We start from the raw sequence: 23,182 nt of genomic DNA, 5'->3' as shown, positions 1-23,182 counted from the left end.
GGTAATCACTGAAAGTGTTGCATTAGTGCAGCCGGCTCAGGAAGGTCACTGGGGCTCTATCAGACTAGTTGAACAGGGGCAGAATTTTATTCTGGGATGGAAAAGGTCATATTTGAAGTCTCCTGCCAGATCTGGCTTCATGCACTCCCTTTGCCTCAGTTCCTGGGGGACCCGGGGGCAGCTCATCTCCTGCTGAACCTCCGTTTCACTGTCTGTAACATGGAGACGATGGTTTCCCATCCTACAGGTGATGGGAGTGTAAAATGTCAGGCAAAATGCTGGCAGGTGGCAGGGAGGGGCTGGAATGATAACAGCAGGTAGGGTGTTTGCCTTGCATGCGGCCGACCCGGGTTCAATTCCCAGCATTCCATATGGTCCCCCGAGCACCACCAGGAGTAATTCCTGAGTGTATGAGCCAGAGTGACCCCTGTGCATTGCTGGTTGTGACCCAACAAAAAGAAAAAGAGAATGCTGGCAGGGAGTGAGTGAAGGGCAGACTCCGCCTCCCCTCGTCAGCAGTGCAAGAGGACTGATTGGGATCTTTCGATGGAAGCAGCAGGTCACCTTACAGTCCATAAGGGACCTGGGCGGTGACAGTGGAGATGCGAAAGGCGACATTACTTTTCTCCGGGTTGTTCTGCGCCACTGCGGCTGTTGGGATTTTGCAACAGCTGTTCAAGCTCAGAGCCGGGTATCTCACCAGGCCGAGTGTTTTTGGAGGACACAAGTGACTCCACCGATGGCTGCGTCCCCTAAGGACGGTCCAGATGTCTGTCTGCTGTCTGGAGGGAATTTCAGAAGGCGCCCTAATCACATTCCCTCTATCTAAATAAACGGACAATTTCATGCACAAAGAATTGTCGCCATGTAGCAGCCGCGTCCTCTGCTGACCTCCGATGGGAAGAGACAGTCGAGCCCCGGCTGGCGCGCTGGAGACGGCTGTCTCCGCCTCAGACTTCTCACGTTTGGGACAGCTGATGGGAGACACGGCCGTTGTCCCCTGTGGTTGGGTCCGGAGCCTCGCGTTGGCCCGGGAATATCTCTGAATGGAACAAGGCACGGAGAGATGATGCCACACAGATCAGAGCCTGGCCCGTGTTGGTCACGGCGCAGCTGCAGCTGGTGGTGCCGAGGAGGCGGGGATGGGTGCTGGGCTTGGTGCTGACTGTGGTGGGGGTGGAGGATGAGCTGGCGTTGGGGCCACCCTCCCCTCCCCACAAGAACTGAGCGGCGCGTCTCTGCCAGAGAGGCTGAGAGGAGAGATGCTCTGAGGAGCCGTACTGCCCTGCTATCGAGTGAATAACAGCAAAACACTCAGCTATCTCCCTCCGCTTTGTTTATTTAAAAATAATGACCAGAGCCAACATCTGGAGAAACATCATCTTCTCGTTAAAAATGAACACCCTGGGAAAAAGTCATAGGTGCTGGTATCCTGTTTGCACGCACCACCAGGCTGCGAACGGAGTAACAGTAACACAACAAATAAAAGGCATCCCGAAGAGTGTTTTCCCTGTGTTCCTGAGATTTCGAAGAGAGGAACCAGGATGTCCTTTCCCTTGTGGTCTCTGAGTGGTCCTGCCAGTGGGGTGCTCTGACGGGGGACTCTGGGGCCACAGCGAGTGCCACGAGCGCCACAGAGAGCTGCGTCTGACGGGCTCGGGTCCGGAGTGGCTGCAGAGTCCAGGCAGACAGAGCCCGCACAGGAAGGCAAAACCGGACACGCACCAACTGTTCTTCCCGGGGCATTGTGTTGGCAGCTCGTGTCACGTCCCACGCTGGGCGCTGCCTTCACTGCCCCCACGAGGCAGAGAGCAAAGCCTGAATCCTCATCTGGGAAAGTGCGTCAGGGACAGGGCAGGGCGCAAGGCGGGCGCAGGCTGGAGGCAGCACCACGGCCCGCGTGGAGCCGTTTCCCGAGTGGGGCCCGCGGTCCACGTGCAGCCCTGACGTTGGTTAGACTGGATTGAGCTGGGGGCTCTGTGGAAGCAGCAGATGAGGCGAGCCTGGCTCAGGCAGGCGGAGAGTGAGCGCCCCCCGCAGGCATGGGCTGGGGGGAGGGAAGCCACAGGGGCATGTGCATGTGAGTTGGGAGGCTCGGAGTGGCTGCAGCGGGGAGGAAGGGCCCCTACAGTCCATGTCCTGGTCACGAGGGCCGTGCCCCTGGCGGGGGGTGCCGGAGGGGCCCCACTGAGCTGGGCTGGGGAGGCTCAGTGTGTTGACCCGCAGGGCTGTGAGGGGAGCTTCAGGCCACGAGACGGGAAAGACGATGGACGGAAGGTGTGAACAAGGAGCGTTGCCGTGGGTTGGGGAGAAAGGTGAAGGGTGGGTGGTCAGTGAGAGCAAGCAGGCCACAAGGAAGACGTTCTGGCACACTGCCCACTGTGTGGGGACAAGATTCCAGCTGTGTGGAGCGGAAGTTTCTGGGTGTGCGGGGACAAGATTCCAGGTGTGTCTTCCAGAAGGTTCCAGGCATGATAACAAGGTTCCAGATGTGTGGCAACAAGATTCCAGATGTGTAATACAGAAGGTTCCAGGCGTGGTGACAGGGTTCCAGGTGTGCAGTACAGAACATTCCAGATGGGTAGTACAGAAGGTTCCAGATGGGTAGTACAGAAGGTTCCAGATGGGCAGTACAGAAGGTTCCAGCTGTGCTAACAAGGTTCCAGGTGTGTGGTACAGAAGGTTCCAGATGTGTGGTACAGAAGGTTCCAGGTGTGCAGTACAGAAGGTTCCAGATAGGTAGTACAGAAGGTTCCAGGCGTGTCCCGACAAGGTTCCAGGTGTGTGGTCCAGAGGTTCCAGATGTGTGGCGAGAGCACGGTGGCGGAGAGGAAGAAACTGAGGAGGAAAGACTGTCCCCTCTTCCCTCTGTCACTGCTCGGTTGTTGATGACGGACACACACACGCATGTTTCACTCTGGTGCTTGCTGGGTTCATACCTCTTTAGCTGGGGCACTTCCTGGTCTGACGGTGATGCTCCCTGGGCTACCACAGTGCTCGCTGGGGGGTGTGTCCCACCCTGGCTCTGGTGCACACACGCATCTGGCCGTGGTAAGTGGGGGGCGGCTTGCGGCATTGGGGAGCCCAGACAGCAGAGCTGCCAGGAAGGGGTGGGGCACAGGCAGGCAGCGCCGGGGACCCGGCCAGCAGCTGCTCACCACGAGGCACCGGGCCACCGCCTGCCCCTGAGAAATAATGTTTAGTTTAACGTTGAGCAGCTACTTTATGCCTGAGGAAGGGGAAACTCAGAGCTCCTGGTCTGAGAAACCGAACAGTGACGGCAGCAAGGTCAGAAAGAGCAGGGGCGGGTGTGTGCGTGGGGTGCAGGTGTCTGCAGGGCCATGGGGGCATTTGAGGGGCACAAGGGCATCTGCAGAGGCATAGCACGTCTGCAGGGGTGCGGGGCACCTGCGGGTCTGTGAGAGCGTCTAGGGGGGCAGGGGTGTCTGTGGGGTGGTGGGTGTGTTTGCAGGGGGAGTGTCTGTGGGGTTGTGAGAACGTCTGCAGGGGGTAGGGGCGTCTGTGGGGCCTTGAGCGCATCTGCAGGGGTGTGGAGGAGCCTGCAGGGCCAGGGGAGCATGTGCAGGGGCGCGTGTGCGTCTGCGAGCACTCTGGAGAAGGATGCAGGGTGAAGAAGGGAAACCCTAGGGGCGATGGTGGCTAGGGGCGATGGCGGGATCAGATGAAGCCCGTCCACTCCGCGAGCAGGCGTCCAGGAGTCCGTGCTGCGCTGTGGGGGCAGGCGTGCTGGAGAGACGAGTGGGAGCAGGGTCAGTGGGCAGGAGACGGTGCGAGGGGTCGGCTTGTGAGCAGCTGCCAGCCAGGCGGGGGCTGAGCCCGAGATCTGAGACCTGGACCCGGAGGTCCAGCCCGAGCTCCTACCACCGGCCACGGCCCCATGTCCAAAGTGTCTGGCAAGACAACGGTGCTGCCAGCTCTGTGTTCCTCCGTAGCATAACAGCCTCGACAGGGAAGTGACCCAAGCGCCCAGCGACGGATGAACGGGCCCCCAAACAGTGGGACACTGCATTCCGAGGAATGCTCTACCGCGTCGGGCGGTCTGCCAGGACAGGGATGGAGCTAGGGGTGTCGGGGGAGTGGCCCGAGTCAGGAGAGAGAGAATGAAGCACCACTCGTGTGTGGGGCTGAGGATATATCGGGAGGTAGAGCAAGACAATTTGCTTCAGATTTAAATTACTGGCATTGGGGCACAGCTTGCGCTCTCTCTCTCTCTCTCTCTCTCTCTCTCTCTCTCTCTCTCTCTCTCTCTCTCCCTCCCTCCCTCCCCCTCCCTCCCTTTCCCCTTCTCTCCTCTCTTCTCTCTCTCCCTTTTCTCTCTCTCCACCTCTCCCCCTCTCCTCCTCTCTCTCTCTCCCCCTCTCCGCCTCTCTCCTCTCTTCTCTCTCTCCTCTCTTCTCTCACTCCTCTCTCTCCCTTTTTTCTCTCTCTACCTCTCCCCCTCTTTTCTCTTCTCTCTCTCCCTTTTCTCTCTCTCTACCTCTCCCCCTCTCTCCTCTCTTCTCTCTCCCTTTTTCTCTCTCTCTCTCTCCTCTCTTCTCTCTCTCTGTCTCCTCTCCTCTCTCTCTCTCCCTTCTCTCCCCCTCTCTCCCTCTCTCCTCTTTCCTCTCTCTCTCCCAGTGACGTTGATTGTTGGCACTCGGGGCTGGCAGCCATCAGGATGGCACTGCAAACGCAATTTTATTTCTTTTTTGTTACTTCCCAGAGATGCCCTCGTGCTTTAGCCAACAGACAAAGCGTTTAACAATTCTGCGGCGTGCGTCTCTAAGTCATCAATCAGTAGAACTAACCGCAGGGGCCAGGGGATAGGACTGTGGGTAGGGCTCTCGCCCTGCACACAGCGGGCCCGGGGGCTTGATCCCCAGCATCCCATATGGTCCCCCGAGCACTTCTAGGAGTAACCCCTGAGCCTTGCTAGGCGGGGCCCAGAAACAGCCACCACAAGGCAGAAGTGCAGTTGTCGGAGAGGAAGGGCCCAGGGGCAGGTCCTTGGGGTGACTCATGGCTCTGCCCTCCCCTCCCCGCCCCTCCCCCAGGAGCGAGCACCCGCTGGCACAGCTCTACTGCCACTCCATCATGGAGCACCACCACTTCGACCAGTGCCTGATGATCCTCAACAGCCCGGTGAGTCTGCGCACCGCCTGGCCCAGCTCCGAGGGTGGGTCTGGCCCTGCTCCCGGCCCAGTGCTCGTGCTCCCCTTACTCCTTTCTGGGGCAGGGGGCCGAGCCCGGGCACTGATCGTCACCACGTCCCTCCCCCCACCCAGCTTCTCTTCCTCCTTCCCAGTGTCCCCCTTCCACCTAAGAAATTGTTTGCGGGGTGTGGGGGGTCGCACGCAACCAGGGATGCTGGGGGCTACTCCCGGCTCTGTAACCCCCATCTCTCCCTGCGCTGCAGCCGCGGGGTGCTGAGAGGAACCTTTCGGGGCCCCCCCATGGGGGAGAAGGTGCTGAGCCCTTTGAGCCACCTCCCCAGCCCTCGCCCAAGGGTGCTCGGGCCGCTCCCGGCGCACAGGTGTACAGAGGAGCCTGCAGCCCAAACATGCGCTGGAGACACATCATGACGGAGGGGTCTGAGTTTTTATTTTTGTTTTTTTAGTATTTGGTTTTGTTATTTGGGGTTTATTTTATTATTTGGTTATTTTACTTTTTTATTATTTGCTTTTTAAAAAAAAATTTATTTTGCTTTATTTTTCTTATTGCGGCTCTACCCGGCAGTGCTCAGGGCCCTGGACTTCTGTCCCTGGACTCCGGGTTTGCTCCTGGTGGGCGCAGGGGACCGGGCTGGGTGCCGGGGACCGAGCCTGGGTCAGACGCATGCAAGTCAGGTGCCCCACCCGCTCGCCGTACTGTGGCTCAGGCTCAGAAATTTCTTTTTATTTATTTATTTATTTATTTATTTATTTATTTATTTATTTATTTTTGCTTTTTGGGTCACACCTGACTATGCACAGGGTTTATTCCTGGCTCTGCCCTCAGGAATTACTCCTGGCAGTGCTCAGGGGACCATATGGGATGCTGGGATTTGAACCCGGGTCGGCCTCGTGCAAGGCAAACGCCCTACCTGCTGTGCTATTGCTCCAGCCCCCCGAGAAATTTCTTTTTAGATGAAAACTTAAGACCGCTCTGACGGGGCTGGAGCAGTAGCACAGCGGGTAGGGCGCTTGCCTTGCACGCGGCTGACCCGGGTTCGATTCTCAATATCCCGTATGATCTCTCGAGCACCACCAGGAGTAATTCCTGAGTGCAGAGCCAGGAGTAACCCCTGAGCACTGCTGGGTGTGACCGAAAAGGCAAAAAAAAAAAAAAAAAAGAAAGACCACTCTGAGGGTTGCAGCCTGCGGTTTAAGCGGGGAGGCCCCCGACCACCAGAGCAGCTCGGCTGGTGCGGGTGGCAGAGAGGGGGTCCCCGCGCCCGCTCACACGGCCTCTCTCCCCGCAGGGCAACCAGATCCTGAGCGGCCTGTCCATCGCGGAGTACAAGAGCGCCCTGCGGATCATCAAGCAGGCCATCCTCGCCACGGACCTGGCGCTCTACATCAAGTGAGTGCCCGGCCCTGCGCCCGCTCTCCCGGGCCCGAGGGGCTGCGGCACGCCAGCCCCGTCAGCAGGGCCGATGCCCGCGACGCCCGAGACGCCCAGACAGGTGGTGGGTCGGGGAACATTCCGGCCCACGACGGGCGCTTGTCTGCCACGGGGCAGCATCCGTGCTGCTGGGAGGTGACATTCAGGCAGAGGACCAGGGGAGCCAGTTCCCCGGGGCCCAAGGAGAAGGAGCACTGTGGCCGGGAGGGCTGAGTCGCTGGGGGCTTCCTTCCTGATGCCCGGAGTTGGGGGGATGGCATCCTGCCGCATGAGGATGCTGGAGCCCACCGTGGCCTTTTCCGTCCAGATGAAGCCGATGCGGTTCCTTCCCTCGTGGCCAGTGCACGCCTGCGGGGTGGGGCGAGGGGGACAGAAAGCGCTGGCTTTGCCTCTCAGAAGTGGCCGTCGGGCTCACACAGGTGGCCCTGGCCAAGTGAGGGAGGCCCTGGGGGGTTTCCACCTGACTCTGCCTGCGCACCTGCAGGAGGCGCTTCAGCAGCTGGTCGTGTCACGGACACGTGTCGCAGCCTCGGAGGCGCATCCCCTGCCGCCCTCACACAGGGCCGAGGGCCGCGCTCCTGGCCTCCGTCTGCCCGCAGCAGACAGAAACTGAGTCAGGAAGCGGAGCCATGGGACAGGGGCAGGGCACTTGCCTTGCACGAGGCCGACCCGGGTCCCCTGAGCCTGTAGGAGTGATCCCTGAGCATGCGCACACACACACACACACACACACACACACACACACACACACACACACACACAATTTCATAAATCATTGACATCAAAGTTCTCCCTCTGTTTTATTTTCTTAAAACCACACTCGGCTCAGGAGTGCTATTCTTGGTGATCCGTGGTTAAAAACTTGCTATTCTCACATAAAGAGATGGTTAGAAGGCAGAGGTGAAGTATTAAGTATTTCGTTTTGTTTATTTGATTTGGCGGGGAGGGAGATGGTTGGGTCACACCCGATGATGGTCAGGGCTTACCCCTGGCTCTGTAGTCCAGAATTCATCCTGGCGGTGCTTGGGGGACCATCTGGGATGCCGGGGATTGAACCCAGGTCAGCCACGTGCAAGGCAGAATGCCCATTATACTATTATTGCTCCAGCCCCAGTATTAAAGACTTTTGAATCACTGTCACTGTCACTGTCATCCCATTGCTTGTCGATTTGCTCGAGTGGGCACAGTCACATCTTTATTGTGAGACTTGTTGTTACTGTTTTTGGCATATTGAATACGCCACGGGGAGCTTGCCAGGCTCTGCCATGCGGGCGGGATACTCTCAGTAGCTTGCCAGGCTCTCCGAGAGGGATGGAGGAATCGAACCCGGGTCAGCCGTGTGCAAGGGAAACATCCTACCCGCTGTGCTATCGCTCCAGCCCGACAATTAAAAAAAAAAAAAGACTTCTGAATAGTAAATTTTATATTGGGCCTTAAGTTAGGAAAAGATCTGTAAAAGACTGTCCCCTCCAGCCCCCCGAAAAAAGTTTTCTATTCTGTTCGTCTTTGCACATAGTTGGCCAGAGGTTCATTGTAATTAATTCCCTCACTACCTTCTTGTCCCTTTATTTTCAAGGCGCCGTGGAGAATTTTTCGAGCTTATAAGAAAAAACCAGTTTAATTTGGAAGACCCTCACCAAAAGGAGTTGTTTCTGTAAGTCCGTGTACTGCCCTGCAAGCTGGAGCTTTACTGCCCCGTTCATTTCTGTCACCATTAGGCTTCACTGCCATCCTCTGTCACCGCGCATGTCTCAGGGGCTGTCACCGTCATCGGGGTGCTCTGCAGAGGGCTGCGGGGACCATTCCCTTGGAAAAGAGATGGATCTGCTCATTCGGGGAGGACCTGTGGTGGGGGCGTGTCTGTGTCTGTGCCAGGCGGGGGTGGGGGGGAGGTGGGGGAGGCCCCAGGTCCCCTCCCAGTGTTTGGAGAAGCGGAGTGACCGCTTGGGCAGGGAGGAGGTCGGGCACAGCCCCTGCACATGGACAGGCCAGGTGCTGCCCGGCCCCCACGGCCCAGGGCACTGCCCGTAGCGAGGCAGACGGAAGCTAAGTTGCCTCGTACGGACCAGAGAGGCAGGTGGCTTGAAGGGCTGGTGTCACCCGGAGGGGCCCGAGCGCTGACGCAGACACAGAGCTTTGCCGGAGGCGTTTCTGCTCCTGCCACCCCTGGCCCACACCAGGCTGCTTCTGTCACTTCCTTTGCTCGGGGCGTTAGAAAGAGCCAGGGCCAGCCATGAGGGAGAGACGCAGAGGCCCCCGGCCACGCTCGCTGCCAGCCGGACCCTGTCATCGCTCAGCTTCTCGCCACTCTCAGACCCCCGGTGGCGGGAGGCGGTTTCTGGAATCCTTCATGAGCGCATTTCAGCCGGAAGGGGGAGGGCGGGTGTCTGGAGCACCCGGCCTGCAGGGGGGCTGTCGAGGTCAGACCCTGGACAGCCCAGAGGAGAGAGTGCAGGGGAAGGCGCCCGTCCTGCCCCGAGCACTGCTGGGTATTCGATCCTCTGCACCCCTGGGCCGGGGTCAGCGCCTGCCCCCTGAGCGTGCCGGGTGCGGTCCACAAAGTAGAAGAGTAGAGAAACCGCTTTGTTTGTGGTGGCGCCGGCTTGGGAGAATAACCCTGGCGTAGGCTGGCGTGGAGAGAGGGTCCGGGTGTTCTCGCGAGTGTATCTGGACGGCACAAATGCCTGTTTCCGTCAGGCCGGTGAGAGGAGGAAGGAGCAGGTCCTTGACCTAGATGGTGCTGGGGGGGCACTGTCTTCCCGGGAGGGCTGGGCCGCGCACATGCACCCGCTGTGTCCCCAGGAGATGCTGTTTGATCAGCCAAAGGCTGGTCCCCTGGGAGTCACCGCTCAGGCCGGGCCACCAGGAGGGGCCTGTTGACCCTAGCGGGCCTCTGGCCCCCCGGAGCTGGGCACACTCTGGCCATCTCTGGCGGGGTCTGTCCGCAGGAAGAGGCTGACTGACTGGGGCCGGCTGTCCCCTCACAGGGCCATGCTGATGACGGCGTGCGACCTCTCGGCCATCACGAAGCCCTGGCCCATCCAGCAGCGGGTAAGGCAACTCGACGTCGGGTCAGGCGCCGGTGTCCCCCTGCTGGCCGCCCCTGTGTTTGGGGTTCGGCATTTTGGATTTTTAAGTTGTCCCGTGGATGTAGATGGGGTCTCTCTGGGCAGACACAGGAGCCGAGAGGTCGAGCTAAGCCCACCCTTAGCCCATTCCCTCAGGAACTGCCGGTGCAGACCAGGCGCCACCTGTGTCCTGCAGCTGACCCAGCTACAGGGCCGGGTAGAGACTGTTCCCAACCAGAAGGCTGAAAGGCTCTCTGATACACTCGGCCCCCACCAGTGTCAAGTTCAGAACCTTAACCTGTACCCCCAAGAGTTGAGGAGTATCTGTGGAAGATCACCAAGATAATATTCCTAAGTGGATGGGGGGAAAGGTTGAAAATCATGTATATTGTTCACTCTCATTTCTCTAAGATGGCATAAAATAGCACTGTACTGTAGCACTGTCGTCCCCGTTGTTCAACGATTTGCTCGAGCGGGCACCGGTAACGTCTCCATTGTGAGACTTGTTGTTACTGTTTTTGGCATATTCAATACGCCATGGGTAGCTTGCCAGGCTCTGCCGTGCGGGTGGGATACTCTCGGTAGCCTGCCGGGCTCTCCAAGACAGATGGAGGAATCGAACCCGGCAAGGCAGACGCCCTACCTGCTCTGCTATCGCTTCAGTCCATGGCATAAAATAGGAATATATAAATAAATATACATATAGTTAGAATTTTTAAGAACTAGGGAAAATAAAATCACACATAATTTGTGATTTTTCTATAGAGGAAAAAAAGTAGGGTGGTGCAATTTGAAGTTAAAGGGTTAAAGGTGCTTAAGATTTAACTTAGGAACTATGTACCTTGTTTTCTGGATTTTTCTGCGGGGGGCGGGGAGGGGGGCACAGCCAGCAGTGCCAGGCGGCCATACACAGGGCCAGTCACCCAGCCCGTCAGCCGCACACAGGGCAAGCCAGGCCCTGCCGGTGTGCTCTCTCTCCCGCACCTGATTTTATAGTTACTAACCTTGAAGGTGACACAGGGCTCATCTAGTGCACAACCTCACTGAGAAGCAACTATTTCACGCCAGGTGACATTAGGAAGGGAACTTGGCCATTTTGAAGCCAGGCCTCGTTTATAAACATAAAAAGGTTCATGAGACTCTGTTCAGCCCTTGGATTTAGTGGTGAATATCCACTAGGTGGGTACTCTGGACAAAACCAAATTTGGTGGCACATTTAATGACATCACAGGAACTCGGCAAAATCCGCACCGTGCACGGTGCAGGCGAAAGGAGCCGCTTGTGCCACCACCGCCCGGATGGCTCGTAAGGACCAGGTTACACAGAGAGAGGCTCAGGCAGATGGAAGGGCAAGAGCCAGCGGTCACTGGGTGTGACTCCACGGGTGCCTGGGCCACCAGTTGCGAGTTCACCGGCTCTTCATACAGACGGACACCCAGGACTTCTTTCCCCGCCGACACTGGGAAACAGCCTTGGTGTCCGGTGCTCTTGGGGGTTTTCTGCGCAGAGAGCACTGTCTCTGGGCCCCTCGAGTAGCAGGCGCTGCGAGCGGAGGAGATGTGCTTCCTCTGGCCCGGGACTGCCTCGTGCTGACTCTGTGGGCGCGGTGGGAAGCCCCGGGTTTCATAAGCTTCGCCTCACCGGGCGTTGCTGCACTTCCCCTCGCCCGAGCTCGCGTGTCCTTCGTTCCAGATAGCCGAACTCGTCGCCACCGAGTTTTTTGACCAAGGAGACAAGGAGAGGAAGGAGCTGAACATCGAGCCCGCGGTGAGTGCGGGGCCCGCTGCTGGGAGCGCCTGGCGTGCTCCGCAGCCCTCTTGGCGTGCTTCTGTGAGAACTTGTCTTGACAACACTTTCTCATTTTTAATGATTTTTAAAAATTTTTTTATTAGAGAATCACTGTGATGTACAGTTACAGACTTATGAACTTTTGTGTTTGCATTTCACTCATACCGTGATCGTTTACCCATCCCTCCACCAGTGCCCGTTCTCCTCCACCAATGATCCCAGTATCCCTCCCACCACCCCCACCCCATCCCCCGCCACCCCACCCTGCCTCTGCGGCAGGGCATTCCCCTTTGTTCTCTCTCCTTTTGGGGGTTGTAGTTTGCAATAGGGTATTGAGTGGCCCTCACGTTCGGTCTGTTAGTCTACTTCGCATCTTCCAACCCGAGTGGGCCAGTTTCTCATTTTTAAAAATGTACTAGAAGTACATGTGTAAATCACCACTGCGCCCCTCCCCCCTAAAAAAAAGAGCAAGGACAACTGACTTTATCATTTGCTTGTTCCTGTTAAATACCTCAGGTCATTCATCGGTCCCCAAGATGCTCTTCTAGGTAGAATTTACAGTGATGACATGAGAGAACGGGACTGGTCACCACCCGTGCCCCGCGGGGGTTGGTTGCTGTTAGAAGCAGCACTGGGAGGGAGGGACATCTGAGGTCTCGCGGGCAGTGGCTAGGGGGCGGGCGTGCCCCACCTGTCCTCAGCCGGCACAGCCTGCATCTCCCTGGCGTTTCAGGCGTGTTCATGTAACGTCCCCGCCAGCTTCTGCACAGCCCCCAGGGAGGGACCTCGGGCAGGAGCCCTTTTCCACGCCCCTGATGGTCTTTGAGTCACGCCAGGAGAAGGCTGGCAGGGCTGCGCCCATGCCCGGCTGTGCTGGTGGATCGGGGGTCCAGGGTGGCCTCAGCCGGCCCGCTGCTCCCGAGTTCTCTCGCCAGGCCTCTGCGTGTGACCGTGTCTGCATTTCCAGGACCTGATGAACAGGGAGAAGAGGAACAAAATCCCCAGCATGCAAGTCGGCTTCATAGACGCCATCTGCTTGCAGCTGTACGAGGTACGGGGCGTGCAAACTCCCGGGTTCGAGGCCCTGAAACTGCACTACGGGTCTTGGGCTGACAGGCACACTTTGCCACGCGGGGCTGGGAAAACCATTTCTAGTCACTGGTTTTGGTTTTGGTTTTGTTTTTATAAAACCTTGTACCACCTGGGGCCAGAGCGATAGCTTGATGGGTGGAACAGCCAAGACCCCCGACCACAGGAGAACGGGGAGGTCTTGGTCACACGGGCTGATCAGCCCAGCGGGTCCGGCTAGGCAGGCGCCAGAAACCTTGGACAAAGCTCGGGGTCCAGGAGCCTGTTCTTACACCGAAAAGCGGCATTTCCTTAGCTCGGAACAGGGAGGTTCATCCCGGGTTCAGACAGGGTGGGCATCTAGGAAAACTCTCCACCACCAGGCAGAATCATCTCTCTCGAGACCATGCTGTCAGTCAATTCCAAACCCAAGGAGCCAGATCATGCATTTCCACCATAGCATTAGTACAGCAGGTAGGCACCTGCCTTGCACCTCCCTGGGCACTACTAGGTGTGTCCTCCATGACCAAAAGGAAAAACAAAAGCCTTGTACCTCCCGATCTGAGACAGACAGTACTGCGGGGTCCCACCGGCTCCCCCTTTCTGAGGAATTAGATACTGCCTGGGCTCGTCTGGCAGCTCCCTTGTAAGTCTGCGAAAGGAGGAACGATCCAGCAGTCTCCCGTCGTGAGAGTGTCAGTATTAGAAGGATCCTTTTGTTTTTGTCTGTAGGGAGGGCCAAGGGAGGCGACCGCAGAATCAGGCAGGTTCCTGCACTGGTGCCAACGCCCTTCCCCACACAGGTCCGTTTCCTAGCGTGGCTCTGGTGCCGCAGACGGAGTGCAGTGCCTCTCCCGGTCTCCTACAGCTTCCGTCCTCATCGGGAGGGAATGGTGCTCCCTAGCAGTCCTCCCCCATGGAGGGTGGATGAAGCCCCCTACCCGCTCCCAGTTCAGACGTTTCTCCCAGGGACTGTCAGCCCCTGCGGGGAGAAGGAACTGGTTCCGGGTTGCACAGGAAGTGAATGTGGAGGAGAAGGGTGTCTGGACGTCAGGGTCCTTGCCATGGAGCAGAGGAGCTGATGGGGGCACACACAGCAGAGCACGGGGAAAAGGGAACCCAGTCCCGGGATTTGTCCCTTGCAGGTGCACAGGTAGCACCTCTGGAAGAGCAGAGACAGCCCTTAGCATGGAGCGTTCTTCAGTTAGACGAAGGCTGCTCCTGGGTTTTCCCTATAATCGGGTGGAAAGAACAATCGAGGCTGGAGCGATAGCGCAGCGGGTAGGGTGTCTGCCTTGCAGGCAGCCGACCCAGGTTTGATTCCCAGCATCCCATTTGGTCCCCTGAGCACCAGCAGGAGTTAATTCTTGAGTGTGGAGCTGGGAGTAAACCCTGAGCATTGCTGGGTGTCACCCCAAAAGCAAAAAAAAAAAAGAAAGAAAAGGAAAGAGAGAGAGAAAGAGAGGAAGGAAGGAAGGAAGGAAGGAAGGAAGGAAGGAAGGAAGGAAGGAAGGAAGGAAGGAAGGAAGGAAGGACGGACAGGTCACTCATGATAGTTTATTCTTCTTCACCACCACGCAAGGATTTGTTTCCTGGGACTCTGCCATTAATCCCAAGTGATATCAGTTTCAGTGTACAGTGGGTCATTCATAATTCTGCCAAGATAACCACTAATGTATGGTGCTTAGGGCAGTTGCCTTTAAGTGCTTTTTGCAGCCTGTCATTATAATGCACGTATTGCTCACACTCTCTAAAATATTTCTATGACATGTTCAAGTCATTGTAAAAAAAATAACATCGGGGGCCGGAGCGATAGCACAGCGGGTAGGGCGTTTGCCTTGCACGCGGCTGACCCAGGTTCGATCCCCGGCATCCCATATGGTCCCCCAAGCACCGCCAGGAGTAATTCCTGAGTGCAGAGCCAGGAGTAACCCCTGAGCATCGCTGGGTGTGACCCAAAAAGCAAAAAAATAATAATAATAATAACATCGTACTCAGTCCTGGTGGCTATTTGCCACGTTTTTTAATGATTCTTAAAATCTGCAATGAATATTTTTTGTGGTCCTGGATATCGAATCAGGGTGGGGGGTGGGGGGTCAGGGGAGGCAACAAGAAGCCAGTTTCCTGCGAAGCAGCGTGGCACGAGCCGCCCCTAGCTCGGCTGCGCTGTGCGCTGCCCCGTCCAGGCCGCGAGTGAGCACTCTGCTCCCTCCCCTCCCCCCGCAGGCCTTGGCCTGGGTGTCCGAGGACTGCGCCCCCTTGCTGGACGGCTGCAGGAAGAACCGGCAGCAGTGGCAGGCGCTGGCCGAGCGGCAGGAGACGACGCTGATCAACGGGGAGAGCGGCCAGGCCAAGCGGAACTGAAGGAGCGCGACCCGCCGTGGTCCTGGGCCCGCGGCCGCCGGGCGCGCCCCCTCCGGGGCTGGTGGCTCGTTCTGCAGCGCCGGGCGGGCACCGCGTGGCCACGGCTGTGCTTTCCACTTCGTGCACCCCCCGGAGCCTCGTGTGTGTCTGTTTCGTGCCACAGGGATCGGCCTCCCCCCCGTGAGGGGGGAGCCCCTGGGCCGTGGGCTTTGTGTTCCCGAACTGACGCGACCTTCCTCCGCGTCTCTGGGTTTTCTGCAGTGACCCGTCTTTCGAGACTGTTTGGAACCTCGTGGCTTTCTCCAAAAATAAAGGGGGTGGCGGGTGAGGGCAGAGAGTCGGACCTATCCCGGGAGCGTTAAACCCTGCGCAGCAAAGAGGAAAATGAGTGGACGCTAGCCGGCCTGTCCACCCGCCGTGTACGACCTGAGACCAGCGCAGCGGGGTGGGGTGGGAGAGGAAACGTTCCAAACGTTCCTGCGCAGCGTTGTCGGAAAGCGTCCTTGTTTCAGTGCAGTGCACAGGACCCAAAGGCTGCCGGGGAAGGCTCTGACTCCCCTGGGGGGGCGAGAGGGGTTCACCGGCCGGACACAGGGCATGACCCCCAAATGGAGCAGCCCCCCGAATTTGAGAGTTTTAGTGTCACAGGACGGAGTTTCCTTCCCAAAGCGACGTCCTTGTCTCTCCTCCCTTGGAAGCAAACACACTGGGAGCACTGTAGGCCGGGAGGGGCGAAGGATTTGCTTTTTAATCCTTCGTGAGATGGAGCAGAAAGACTGGTTGTATTTATTTCAACAGTCAGGGCTGATCTGCGGGTTCAGGCGAGAGACCCCTGGTCCAGGCTGCAGCCCAGAGAACTGACGTGGAACCTCCCGGGGTCCGCCTCAGGCACTGCAGTGCATTGGGGGACGAGAACCTGCTTCCCTCGTGAGGTTTGCGGGACCAGCCCACCCAGTCTCGGGGAGTGCGGGGGCTTCTCTTGAGCACTGGTGAGTGGAGCATATCCCTGACCGGCCAGGGATGGGACACTCCTGGTTCTTCCTTACCCCACCCCAAACGGTTTGGGCTTTCTCACTCACCTGGGCGGAAGTGAGTGATACCTTCATTCCTTTCCCCTTAAACTGTCTGAAGTGGAACATGTTCACGATCTTTTGTTTCCTTAACCTCTAAGTGTGCCTGTGTATCCCGACACGGGGTGGCTTTCTCGCCTGTGTCCTGACGGTCAAGGCCAGTCTCATCCTTCCGTTTTTATTTTGGGATCTCTTCACGTTGCCTCTGGCTGGCACTGGTGTATAAATTATAGGCTCACAAATAACGGACCTACCTATGCATGCACATGGGATTCCTCAGTAGAGAACAGCGTTCAAGGAATAGCAATGTCAAATAACCTACCTTTTATACACTTGGTGATTTACGCCATGCTAAGATCCACATCATCTACTTGAGTAGTTTTCTCTAGACGCCCCTAATATATGTCACAGATTTTTTTAAAAATACGTGTGGAATGTTTGTGTGTCGTTTTAACTCGAGTTTTAGAAGTGAAAAGGCTATCCCTGTTTTATTTTTGGATATAGAAGAGCGGACTTTTTTTAGAAGTGGGTGTCTCGGTCCATTCTTAGCAAAGTCGTTCCGTATCTGGATCGTGGGCATAAGTCAAAGTTCTGCTTTTACATGAACTTGACTTTCTAATCTGAGTTGGAAGAAGATATGTATTTATAGAGCCCTCCTTCACCCGACCTTATATTTATCCGACCCAGAAGTAGCGAGGACCTGCCCTCGCTCCTGTTGGTCTGTCGTTGAGTGTCACACCCTCCCTCTTGCCCATCGGCAAAGCCCTGCCTGTTTTCCTCGGCATGGTTTGGAGGTGTGTATAAAACTCTCAGCCTTACCTCTCCCGGACGCTTGGTCTCTGTCCATTACCATCCCCTCTGTCCACACCTGAACAAGATGGTCCGCAAGGAGGCTGTGGGGCAAAGCCCCCGGGGCCGCTGTCATTTCTCCTTTGGCGTGTCCGGCCCCGAAGAAGCAAATGCCACACCTAGTTGTGCAGCTTCTCAGTAAATACCCCTCAAGCAGGGGGCGCTGAGAGCAGCCCCCCACCGTCCCCCAAACCAAGGGTCTGTGGGCAAGGGGATCGGACGCAGGGACGTACACAGTCACAGCTGCACACATGCCCGCCCGGCCGTGAAGTGCCTTTATTTTCAGCACAAACACCCCACCTGGTCGCTCGCTGCCCGGAGACAGGCAGCAGGAAGCTGTGGCGTTGCCCGTTTCGCCAGGAAACGCAGGAGAAACGATACCACTTTAGTTTTCATCTGTTGCGTTTGTTTCCTCGTTTGTTTGTTTATCTGTTTGTTTTTCAGGGACCTCCTTTGGCTGCAGTGAGACGTGTCCTTGTCAGTGTGACTCACTTGCCCCTTGACTAGTTTCAAAGAACACCTGAGAGCGCCCTCCCGCCCCTGCAGCCCCCCCCCCCCACTCTCCACCTGCCCACCACCCCCCAGTCCACGCCGGCTGCCACACACTGCACAGCGGGGACCCCTTTCCTAGATTTTTTTTTCCAAAGCCTGTGTCGTGTGTCCCCGTGAATGTTGTTGGACGCAATGTAAATAGTGAAAAGAAGACAAATTTCTATCATGAATCACTAGCCACTGTTAATATCTATTTGTATTCTTAAAGCCTTTTCGATATATTTGGACAAATATAGTTTCTGGCACTATTTTTGTACTCGGATGACGGTGTTATGATGCAGATGTATATGATGTTTGGCTCCGCAGCGGGTGTGAATGTTGATTCTGGCTTCTTCCTCCTCCCCCCCCACCTGAGAGCCACTTCAGGTGACGACTCACTTCACGGGAACACTCGCCCCTCGGGTCCCGAGGCCCTGGAGCGGTAGGTGTCGGCTGGTTGCCCACTACGCTGACCTTCGGCCGTGCCCTCGTTTGTGCCCTGCTTTGGAGGAATAAAAGTGAATGGCATGTCTGGGTATTGTGTGGTTCTTTGGGGGCTGGGCAGGAGCACTGTGCGCCCGGCAGAAGGAAGGTGTGTCTGGCTAAGCCGCACACGACTCTGTGGCAGGGTGAGGAAAGAAATACTGGCCATGAGCCATGAGCCGGGTTTCCAGGCAGATCTGTGTCATTTTCAAACCCCCAGCGCCAGAATTGTAAAATGCCCCAATCCTTCCCTTCTCGCCAGATCTTGTGAGCTAGCATGCGGGGTTAGCGAGCATCCCCCACCTCCTCGCCTCTACCTCCTCCTTCACAGAATTAAAAGCATCTCCACACTTCAGGGCTGCTGGTTGCGGCGTGGAAGAATGAGCGAATGTCCGCTTTCTGCCTTCAGTTCTTCATTAGCTATAGGGGAAGGTGATGGAAGCTGTCCACGCAGAGCGGAGTGCCAAGATGTTTTTACACCTGCTGACCACCAGAGGGCACCGGAGTCTCAGTCTTTCAACTGTTTTGGGTTTTTTTCCTGGCTTGTTGGGTCACACCTGGTAGTGCCCTTGCTCAGGGGTTGCTCCTGGCTCTGCACTCAGGAATTACTCCTGGCAGTGCTCGGGGACCATATGGGATGCCGGGGATCGAACCCAGGTCTGCTATGTGCAAGGCAAACGCCCTACCCACTGTGCTATTGCTCCAGCCCCAACAGTCTTTCAACTCTTACTGGGCACTAATGCGAGAAGGGGCCTTTGGCAGGTGTTGGTAAGGGGCCCAAGATAGTGCAGCAGGCAAGGCGCCGACCCTGCACGCGCCTGGCCCTGAGAGCCACTGGGTGAGGACCGCCTTTAATTTTGTTCTTAGTAACTGAAGAAAATTCTTTTTTTCTATAAGCAAACAGTAACTGCTCATCTAAGTCTGATACTCAGTATTCTTCCCTGAGGAAGGGGAGCATTGGAAAACGGTTGAGGCCACATGTTTATAGTCACTGTTGCTTTCTTAGCACACAGGGATGCTTATATTCGATATGTGGAAATGTCAGGGATACCAAAATAATACAACAACAAAAAACCCTCTGTGTTCGCAATCAAACACTTGTTCAAAGTAAAATCCACCTGGGATACCAACTTGTGTGATTTTTTTTTTCTCTCTGGATTTTCTTATATAAAATAGTGCCTGGCCCTGGGCACAAGCAAAGGTGCATTTACAGGGAGTACTTGGGCAGAAGTAGAATGGACTCAGTCCTCTGACAGTGACCCCAGCGGTCTCTAGACGGGCTCCGAGGTCCGGCCGACACGGCAGTGGAAGTGTCGTCCCACCAGCCTAACCTTCAGCTCTAATACTCTCTTCATTACTCAGCCGTCACCCCACACCCCCTATTCCTCTCCTCTCCGTCTCCTCCCAGCCAGCAGTGCTTTTCGGCTCAAGCCAACACCAGTCCAGCCGATCCTTGTAGGAAACGCCTCCCCTCGGACCCACCAGCCCTGCCCTGAAAGTGGAGAAAGCTCGGGTCGTCGCCCTGACTTGCCGAGATGCAGGATGCGAAGCTGCCTCCTGGCCAGCCACTAGCTTAGCCGCGCAGTCTCGGGAGAGCCGATAAAAGTGGCTCCTCTGGGGGCTTCAGACAAGAAACCCCCCCTGGCCCCTCATTCCAGAAGGTTCTGCCACTCTTGCTCTCTTCAGCTCCGTCCTCGCCCTTGTCCCATGCTGACTGCCTGAGGAAGACCTCCCCAAATCACACAGCCAGCACCTCTGGGTGACTCTTGGTCTTTGACTCTTGGTCCCCACCCCTTAACAAACACACACACACACACACACACACTAATCCAGTGCTATCTTCTCCTGCTTGAAGTTAAAGTGAATTATGTTTTGTTTGGGGGCCACACCCAGCAGTGCTCAGGGCTGACTCCAAGGTCTGTGCTCAAGGATCACTCCTGGCGGGGCTCAGGGTACCATATGGGGTGCCAGGGATTGAACCTGAGTCAGCTGGTTGTACTATTAGCCTAGCCCCCAAAGTGAATTGTTTTTTTATAAAGGAAGAAGAGGATAGGCCCAGTAAAAGGCCCTATGGGGGGAAAAAAATGTCATTTTCAGAAACTCTCAGCTGAGTAAATGAAAGTTAAGATGAAAAGACAATGTGAACCATCAATATTTTAAGTGTATTAAATAACTTTTCTACTGTGCAAAACTATTTTATTGTGTTTTGGATGGGCTGGAGTGATAGGGCATTTGCACGTGGCCGATCCGGGTTTAATTCCTTGGTCCCTCTCGGAGAGCCCGGCAAGCTACCGAGAGTATCTCGCCCACATGGCAGAGGCTGGCAAGCTACCTGTGGCATATTCGATATGCCAAAAAAAGTAACAAGTCTCACAATGGAGACGTTACTGGTGCCCACTCAAGCAAATCGATGAGCAACGGGATCACAGTGATACTGTGCAAAACAAAAACTTAGTTCCCAGTTTTCTGCTCATAAATTGGTAAGCTTTTGTTATGTGATCTCCTGGTCAGAAAAATCATCAACATGTACACGGCCTGCAAGTGGCTCTCGTGGGGAAGACATCTAAGCTCAAAATAAAAATGCGGGGTTGGAGCGATAGTACGCTGGGCAGCACCCCCTCCCCGACCCCGCCCCAAATGACCAACCCAGGTTCCGTGACAGGTACCCTATACGGTCCAAATCCATGTCTACACATCCAGGCAACAGAATTCTCTGGCGCCTCAGGGAAATAAGCGGATTCCTCATCCCTGCAAGGACTCGGGGACAAACACGGGCCCGTCATCTGCCCCTTAACCCGCGCCCCAGGATCCTGTCCTGTCGCTCTGCTCGCTGCAGTGTGACGGGCGGGTTGGGGGAGGTTGGGGGGCCCCCGGGGGGTCGGGATGGAACTCAGCCTCACACGTGGGCCAGGCCTGTGCTCTGCCGCTTGAGCCACGCCCAACCCCAGCCCTGCGCGACTTCTCTTAGATGGACTTTGCCAGGGGGCGCCCAGGAGAGCCCGGGGCGAGGAGGGGTCGGGCGGGGGGCCAGGGGTCCCAACCAGGTCATCTGTTAAGTGCACAGACTCAAAGAGGAGTCCCCGGCCCCCCAGGAGGTGCTGGTGGCCTGCAGGGCTGCCCCCGGCCACGCTCAGGGACCGGGCGCTGCTGGGAACCGAACCCTCGACCTGGCATGCGCACCAGCTGCTGGAACCTGAACTCAGCTCCTGGCCGGAACCTGAATTCAGAGCAACTTCCGGTCCGCAGCAGGAGAGAACAGCAAGACAGAGTCCCCGAGGCTGGTCTCCCCCGCGGCCACTGCCCCACGCCAGCGGGACACGTTGGTCGCAGGCCCTGAACCAACACCCAAAGGCCGAAGTCCACGCCGGCTTCCCGGTGGCGGTGCCACTCTGCGGGCCTGGACTATTGTGTAAGCCCCGGAGCCACCGGAGCCACCGCCCCCCTGAGGCCTCTCCCCAACCCCCTCTCCCTGCAGGTGACCCCTGACCCTTTTCTTTCACCTACGATGCTTTTCTTGGAGGAAAACTGCCGGCAAAGTCCAGCGGTTCCCCATCGTCCCCCGACCCCCCCCCCCCACGGCCCCCTGCAGAGCAGGGCCCACCCCCTCAGCCCAGGGTCCCCGGCGCCCCTCTCTGCCCGGGGACCCGAGTCCTCATTTCCTGTCCCCTGAGCATTGCCCTTTCCGGGCCGTCGTGGTCCAAGACCTGTTGTCCTTCACCGAGTCCCTGCGCTTCTTCCCGTCTTTCTGCCCCGGGGCAGATGGCCCCGTCCTTTGGGTTCAGAATGACCCAGGGTGGTTACTCCCCCACGTAAGTGAGGTTTCCCACCTTAATATGTGTATGAAGATGCAGTGTGGAGTATCTCGGGGCCAGTTCGGCCTTCTCTTTCCCAACAGAATTGGAAAGCAAACACTTCATAGCTTCCATACGGCTTCCTCTCCGTCCACTCCCCCCTCCCCCTCCCATGGCTTTGGGCCACCCCCCCCCCTGCAGTGCTCAGGGCTTACTCCTCATTCTGAAGTCTGGGATCACTCCTGGCGGGCTCTGGGGACCATATGGGATGCAGGGAATCGAATCTAGTGGGATGGGCACAAGGCAAACGTCCTCCCCGCTGCGCTGCTGTTGCTCTGGCCCCACCATGAAGCTTTTTTTTTTTTTTTTTTTTTTTTGCATTTTGGGTCACACCCAGCAATGCTCAGGGGTTCCTCCTGGCTCTGCACTCAGGAGTTACTCCTGGCAGTGCTGGGGGGACCGTATGGGATGCCGAGGATTGAACCCGGGTCAGCCTCGTGCAAGGCAAACACCCTACCCGCCGCACTATCGCTCCAGCCCGTCCATGTGGCTTCTTAAAAAACACAAAGTATGAACATTCACAGGCTAGAGGGCATCTAGTGTTATTTCTCATTATTATTATTAACAATAATGACGGAAGATTGATACCCCCGAAGTTTAAATAAAAGTTTTCACCTTTATGAAACAAATTAGACCTATTGTGTAAATTGAAGGTGTGTCACTTTGATATATTTTACAGTACGATAATTATTGTCCATGGGGCAATATTTCATCACACGGCATAATTACAGTACAATATTCCTGTTTACAGTCAAATTTTGATTAAGATAAAACCTGACTTGGAAGCACATCTAGAATGAACCTTGCACTTTCACACATGACCTTATCAACACATATCACTGAACATTGTAGAGGCGGCCAACAAAGGAGAAGCAAAATTTCCCAACTCAGTGTTAAGAGAACTAAAGGGGGCCGGAGAGATAGCCCAGTGGGTAGGGCACTTGCTTGGCTTGCAGCTAACCCAGATTTAATCCCAGGCACCCCACATGGCGGCCGAGCACCACCAAGAGTGACTCCTGAGCCCAGAACCGGGGGTACTCCCTGAGCACTTCTGGGTGTGGTCCCCAAACAAAAGCAGAGACCTAAAAGGTGGCAGCAATACAATACTAATAGGGGACACTGACGCCCCACTGACCACATGGAACAGATATCCTAGTCAGGCCCGAAATGCCCAGTGAGCTGAAAGGGACTTAATAGCTGCTGACAGGACACGGGTCCCCCGAACCGCAGCACAGGCTCCCAGCTGGGTGCTCACCTCCTCCTTCTGGGCATAATTTCCTTCACTCTTGGCTCTTCCTCTGGAGAACCCACAATCTCCTTGCGTTGCCAATCCCCCCGCAAGGCAGCTGTCCGACTTCAGACACACAAACAGGCACCTTACCTCCCACTGAGGAACGTTCAGCCGCAGGAGAGACTGGATACATTTATGGGAACGGAACTCATGGCCAAAGGACCAGGACAAGCCACGCATTTGTGGAGAATGAAGGGTATGATTGATTCCTGGGTC

The 23,182-nt window shown here is 56.4% G+C and overlaps 1 protein-coding gene across 3 annotated transcripts in view; it reads left to right on the top strand.

The window, feature by feature from the left end:
- PDE5A (phosphodiesterase 5A) overlaps nucleotides 1–17,869 on the top strand; it is a 108,337-nt gene extending 90,468 nt beyond the window's left edge. For all 3 annotated transcript variants that reach the window (XM_004612726.2, XM_055142545.1, XM_055142544.1), the window contains exons 15-21: nucleotides 5,055–5,142; nucleotides 6,461–6,561; nucleotides 8,180–8,257; nucleotides 9,591–9,654; nucleotides 11,364–11,438; nucleotides 12,427–12,510; nucleotides 14,754–17,869. In XM_004612726.2, coding sequence (XP_004612783.2) covers nucleotides 5,055–5,142; nucleotides 6,461–6,561; nucleotides 8,180–8,257; nucleotides 9,591–9,654; nucleotides 11,364–11,438; nucleotides 12,427–12,510; nucleotides 14,754–14,891 — 628 coding nt within the window. In that variant the 3' untranslated portion in view covers nucleotides 14,892–17,869. The remainder of the gene's footprint in view (nucleotides 1–5,054; nucleotides 5,143–6,460; nucleotides 6,562–8,179; nucleotides 8,258–9,590; nucleotides 9,655–11,363; nucleotides 11,439–12,426; nucleotides 12,511–14,753) is intronic.
- Nucleotides 17,870–23,182: the final 5,313 nt, after the last annotated feature.

The sequence above is a fragment of the Sorex araneus genome, chromosome 6, assembly GCF_027595985.1.
Source record: "Sorex araneus isolate mSorAra2 chromosome 6, mSorAra2.pri, whole genome shotgun sequence".
NCBI classification, from domain to species: domain Eukaryota; kingdom Metazoa; phylum Chordata; class Mammalia; order Eulipotyphla; family Soricidae; genus Sorex; species Sorex araneus.
The sequence above is the reverse complement of the archived record's forward strand: the minus strand, read 5'-3'. Positions and strand labels throughout refer to the sequence as shown.